Source organism: Schistocerca gregaria, chromosome 3 (genome assembly GCF_023897955.1).
Source record: "Schistocerca gregaria isolate iqSchGreg1 chromosome 3, iqSchGreg1.2, whole genome shotgun sequence".
Classification (NCBI taxonomy): domain Eukaryota; kingdom Metazoa; phylum Arthropoda; class Insecta; order Orthoptera; family Acrididae; genus Schistocerca; species Schistocerca gregaria.
In genome coordinates, this window is record NC_064922.1 from 844,081,583 (window position 1) to 844,087,582 (window position 6,000).

Here is a 6,000-nt window from a genome sequence, read left to right on the forward strand (position 1 = left end):
CTCAACGACGAACCTGTGTGCACTAATGGCAAAACGTCATTTTTTCGGATGAATCCAGGTCCTGTTCACAGCATAATGATGGTCGCATCCGTGTTTGGAGACATCGCGGTGAACGCACATTGGAAGCGTGTATTCGTCATCGCCATACTGGCGTATCACCCAATGGTGTCCCATTGGTTACAAGTCTCGGTCACCTCTTGTTCGCATTGACGGCACTTTGAACAGTGGACGTTACATTTCAGATGTGTTACGACCCGTGGTTCTACCTTTCATTTGATCCCTGCGGAACCCTAAATTTCAGCAGGATAATGCACGACCGCATGTTGCAGGTCCTGTACGGGCCTTTCTGGATACAGAAAATGTTCATCTGCTGCCCTGGCCAGCACATTCACCAGATCTCTCACCAGTTGAAAACTTCTGGTCAATGGTTGCCGAGCAACTGGCTCGTCACAATACGCCAGTCACTACTCTTGATGAACTGTGGTATCGTGTTTAATCTGCATGGGAAGCTGTACCTGTACACGCCATCCAAGCTCTGTTTGACTCAATGCCCAGGCGTATAAAGGCCGTTATTACGGCCAGAGGTGGTTGTTCTGGCTACTGATTTCTCAGGATCTATGCAGCCAAATTGCTTGAAAATGCAATGACATGTCAGTTCAAGTATAATATATTTGTCCAATGAATACCTGTTTATCATCTGCATTTCTTCTTGGTGTAGCAACTTTAATGGCCAGTAGTGTATTAACAAGAATCAGCTGTGCAGTGCAAACCTATGATCAAGACGCAATAACTCACTTATCGTGTTCATTTACTTCTAGTTACGTCTACAAATGATGTATTCAGTTTCTTGAGTATATCGTTGCCCTTAACATTTCATATAAATTCTGTCCCTGTAATTTTCCAGTTTTGTCACCCAACACTGTCCATTCTTACACTAAAGAAACTAGTTGCTTAATGTCTGTTTCCCAGTCAATGTCGAGGGCTCCAACAAGAAATACTTCGGTTTCCTCTAGGACTGCTGCCCCATGACTTAAAGATGTGAAAGCGTCTATGTTTACTAACCAAGATTTAGTACATTGTTCTTGCTTTTATCCCTTCTGATTCTGCTGCCGCAGCTAGTACTTGAATTACTTAAACATGAATGAAATTATTCAGGACAATTTAATAATATAGTCCAAACTATTTTATTTTAAAACTCACCAATTTATTGACAGTAATGGTAGAAAGTCACGAGGGCACCTTTCTTACCGTTCGCTCTATCCCACGGCTAGCAGGAGAAGACGAGAAGCAGCTGCCGCTTCCTATCTTCACTTATTTCGTGACGAAAGAAAATCAGAGATGCCAACTGCCGAGTGAGCGCCTGTCAGTGCTAAGGAAGTACGTTACGAGTACAAAAACGAAAACTATACGTAACACAAAAAAGGATTACAAGAAGCATGGAAGGTGTAAAATGGAACGAAACCTGTGGAGAACACTTTAAAAAACCGGAAATCCTGCCACTTTCATGTGTCTATTTCTATGAGATGGAGCTGCTGTGTGAAAACACTTGCAATGAAAACCCCCAATCTCTTCCAAACAAACGAAAATATTCACTCCGACAACACAAGACAAAAAGGTAATTACCCAACCTAACCTAAACACCAGTGAAAATAAAAAAGGAGCCCTGGGGAAAGTTATTTGTAAAAATATTTCCACAGAAATTAAAGCCATAGATGACATGACAAAGTTCAAGTCAGCTTGTTCTCGATTTCCTTCTGGTAACAAACTGAATATTTTTACCTGTGCCCACTGATGTGTTACATAAATGTTACTAGCAATTAAGTACCTTAATGATCTGCTACATAGATGCTACTGTAATACCAATATCAATATACCAGTACAGTATGTGCTGCTTCTGCTTTTCCAATATGTTCTCTTTCCACTTGTGCAAAATATACCCTGTACATTATACCTTAATGCATATTTAATGTGAAAATAGTGCAACTAATGCAAAATTAAGTCACATAATATTATACACTCCTGGAAATTGAAATAAGAAGACCGTGAATTCATTGTCCCAGTAAGGGGAAACTTTATTGACACATTCCTGGGGTCAGATACATCACATGATCACACTGACAGAACCACAGGCACATAGACACAGGCAACAGAGCATGCCCAATGTCGGCACTAGTACAGCGTATATCCACCTTTCGCAGCAATGCAGGCTGCTATTCTCCCATGGAGACGATCGTAGAGATGCTGGATGTAGTGCTGTGGAACGGCTTGCCATGCCATTTCCACCTGGCGCCTCAGTTGGACCAGCGTTCGTGCTGGACGTGCAGACCGCGTGAGACGACGCTTCATCCAGTCCCAAACATGCTCAATGGGGGACAGATCCGGAGATCTTGCTGGCCAGGGTAGTTGACTTACACCTTCTAGAGCACGTTGGGTGGCACAGGATACATGCGGACGTGCATTGTCCTGTTGGAACAGCAAGTTCCCTTGCCCGTCTAGGAATGGTAGAACGATGGGTTAGATGACGGTTTGGATGTAGCGTGCACTATTCAGTGTCCCCTCGACGATCACCAGAGGTGTACGGCCAGTGTAGGAGATCGCTCCCCACACCATAATGCCGGGTGTTGGCCCTGTGTGCCTCGATCGTATGCAGTCCTGATTGTGGCGCTCACCTGCACGGCGCCAAACACGCATGCGACCATCATTGGCACCAAGGCAGAAGCGACTCTCATCGCTGAAGACGACACGTCTCCATTCGTCTCTCCATTCACGCCTGTCGCGACACCACTGGAGGCGGGCTGCACGATGTTTGGGCGTGAGCGGAAGACGGCCTAACGGTGTGCGGGACCGTAGCCCAGCTTCATGGAGACGGTTGCGAATGGTTCTCGCCGATACCCCAGGAGCAACAGTGTCCCTAATTTGCTGGGAAGTGGCGGAGCGGTCCCCTACGGCACTGCGTAGGGTCCTACGGTCTTGGCGTGCATCCGTGCGTCGCTGCGGTCCGGTCCCAGGTCGACGGGCACGTGCACCTTCCGCCGACCATTGGCGACAACATCGATGTACTGTGGAGACATCACGCCCCACGTGTTGAGCAATTCGGCGGTATGTCCACCCGGCCTCCCGCATGCCCACTATATGCCCTCGCTCAAAGTCCGTCAACTGCACATACGGTTCACGTCCACGCTGTCGCGGCATGCTACCAGTGTTAAAGACTGCGATGGAGCTCCGTATGCCACGGCAAACTGGCTGACACTGACGGCGGCGGTGCACAAATGCTGCGCAGCTAGCGCCATTCGACGGCCAACACCGCGGTTCCTGGTGTGTCCGCTGTGCCGTGCGTGTGATCATTGCTTGTACAGCCCTCTCGCAGTGTCCGGAGCAAGTATGGTGGGTCTGACACACCGGTGTCAATGTGTTCTTTTTACCATTTCCAGGAGTGTATTTTGCTATACACTGACTTATCTTACATCAGAATGGATCAATTGTGTGTTGCATGAATACCTGGACCATTAGTTAGGACTAAATTTTACGGAAACGCCGAAGATCTTACAGTGTGATCTTTGGAGGAAATACGACTTTCATTTCGCGAAACCTTATAGAGAAAGTCAAGAGAATCAACACTTGAGGCAAACTGCATCCTCTATCACATATTTACTGAATGGATCACAGTAGTACCCCAACAAGAGACCAGCTCAGACATCAGTTCAATTCCAATGCCAGTATCCCAGATATCGAGAGTCAGCTACGTACAGCAGTTGTTGGGCAGCTTATCTCAGCGGAAGATAATGATGATGATGATCGGAGGTGAGGGTATCATCTGGAGTGCCCCAGGGAAGTGTGGTAGGTCCGCTGTTGTTTTCTATCTACATAAATGATCTTTTGGATAGGGTGGATAGCAATGTGCGGCTGTTTGCTGATAATGCTGTGGTGTACTTGAAGGTGTCGTCGTTGAGTGACTGTACGAGGATACAAGATGATTTGGACAGGATTGTATAAAGAATGGCAGCTAACTCTAAATATAAATGAATGTAAATTAAAGCAGATGAATAGGAAAAAGAATCATGTAGTGTTTGAATACTCCATTAGTAGTGTAGCGCTTGACACAGTCACGTCGATTAAATATTTAGGCGTAACATTGCAGAGCGATATGAAGTGGGACATGCATGTAATGGCAGTTGTGGGGAAGGCGGATAGTCGTCTTCGGTTTATTGGTAGAATTTTGGGAAGATGTGGTTCATCTGTAAAGGAGACCGCTTATAAAATACTAATACGACCTATTCCTGAGTACTGCTCGAGCGTTTGGGATCCCTATCTGGTCGGATTGAGGGAGTACATAGAAGCAATTCAGAGGCGGGCTGCTAGATTTGTTACTGGTAGGTTTGATCATCACGCGAGTGTTACGGAAATGCTTCAGGAACTCGGGTGGGAGTCTCTAGAGGAAATGAGGCGTTCTTTTCGTGAATCGCTACTGAGGAAATTTAGAGAACCAGCATTTGAGGCTGACTGCAGTACAATTTTACTGCCGCCAACTTACATTTCGCGGAAAGACCACAAAGATACGATAAGAGAGATTAGGGCTCGTACAGAGGCGTATAGGCAGTCATTTTTCCCTCGTTCTGTTTGGGAGTGGAACAGGGAGAGAAGATGCTAGTTGTGGTAAGAGGTGCCCTACGCCACGCATCGTATGGTGGATTGCGGAGTATGTATGTAAATGTAGATGATGATGATGATGATGATGATGATGATGATGACGATGACGTCCCATACTCCGAGGAGCGTAGGGGACGATGCGGGACACCCGCACCGCCGTCTAGGTAAGGTCCTAGCGGAGGTAGTTTGCCATTGCTTGTTCTGACCGTAATGGGGATGAATGATGATAATAATGATGAAGACGACACAACAACACCCAGTCATCTCGAGGCACGGAAAATCCCTGACGCCGCCGGGAATCAAACCCGGGACCCCGTGCGCGGGAAGCGACAACGCTACCGCAAGACCACGAGTTGAGGGATGAAAACTCTCTTCCGATCGGAATCAGTGCAAACATCCAAAATCAAGGAGTGCACAACTTGCTGACAAGGGACCAGAACTATGCCAGCACTTGTTTATTTAATTTGTGTAATCGCTGAAATACCGCCTCACAACCATTCAACTGCGAAGTTTTATGCTCTCTCTCTCTCTCTCTCTCTCTCTCTCTCTCTCTCTCTCTCTCTCTCTCTCTCCCTTTTTTTTATTTTTATTTTTTTTTACTGAATGGGTCAGCACTTCCTGCCTTTTTTCCCAGCCCCCAGAAAACGTCTAACCTCCTCAGCATGGTGGTTACACTGAAGAGGCCTGCTGATTTCTTGTTTATTTTGTACCCAATCTGTGGTATAATGTTCATTTCAGCAACATATGTTCTTCTCGCTATTGCAGTTTTCACAAAAGTTAGCTTGCATGTGTTGTGTAAAGGTAATTGTACTAGGCGTATAGCTCACAGTCAGTCTTTCCACACTTTCCTGTCGAGTCTTCTAGAATCCAATTACACTGAATTCATATGTAGATCATTATTTACTCAATTGTCCCTTATTCGTGCCCGCAGGTCAAACCTGGACGCGCCGAGTTTGCTGACGATGGCAGGAGTGCGGCGGTACAGCGACGGCTTGCGAAGAGGTGTCGGTCGGGAAACAATACAGCAATTGTACAACACCGGACAACTGGAAGACCTAGAAGAAGACGAAGGCGACTCGATGGAGTCCGTCACCGAGTGGGTGCACATCTCGTGATCGCGCAGGAAACGGAAGTGTGTTCACCGCCCTGATACTTGTATTCGCAGAAACGCATCGACTCCTCTATTGAGGGAATTTTTTTAAACCACTTTAGCTTTCCTGTTTGCAGTGCTGTAATCTGTAATTTGTCTCGAAGATAGACCAAAAAGGTAGGTCACATAAAGGTCTCTAGCAAAAATTTGCTAAACATCTAACTGGTACTGCTAACACAGTGAAAGGAACTACAGGTAACCGC

General features: G+C 46.3%; 1 protein-coding gene across 1 annotated transcript in view; it reads left to right on the forward strand.

The window, feature by feature from the left end:
• The window catches only part of LOC126355621 (MTOR-associated protein MEAK7-like), a 121,348-nt gene extending 115,586 nt beyond the window's left edge, over window positions 1–5,762 (forward strand). Inside the window, exon 6 of the mRNA XM_050005984.1 lies at window positions 5,579–5,762. Within this exon, the coding sequence (XP_049861941.1) occupies window positions 5,579–5,762 (184 nt within the window). The remainder of the gene's footprint in view (window positions 1–5,578) is intronic.
• The last annotated feature ends 238 nt before the right edge of the window (window positions 5,763–6,000 follow it).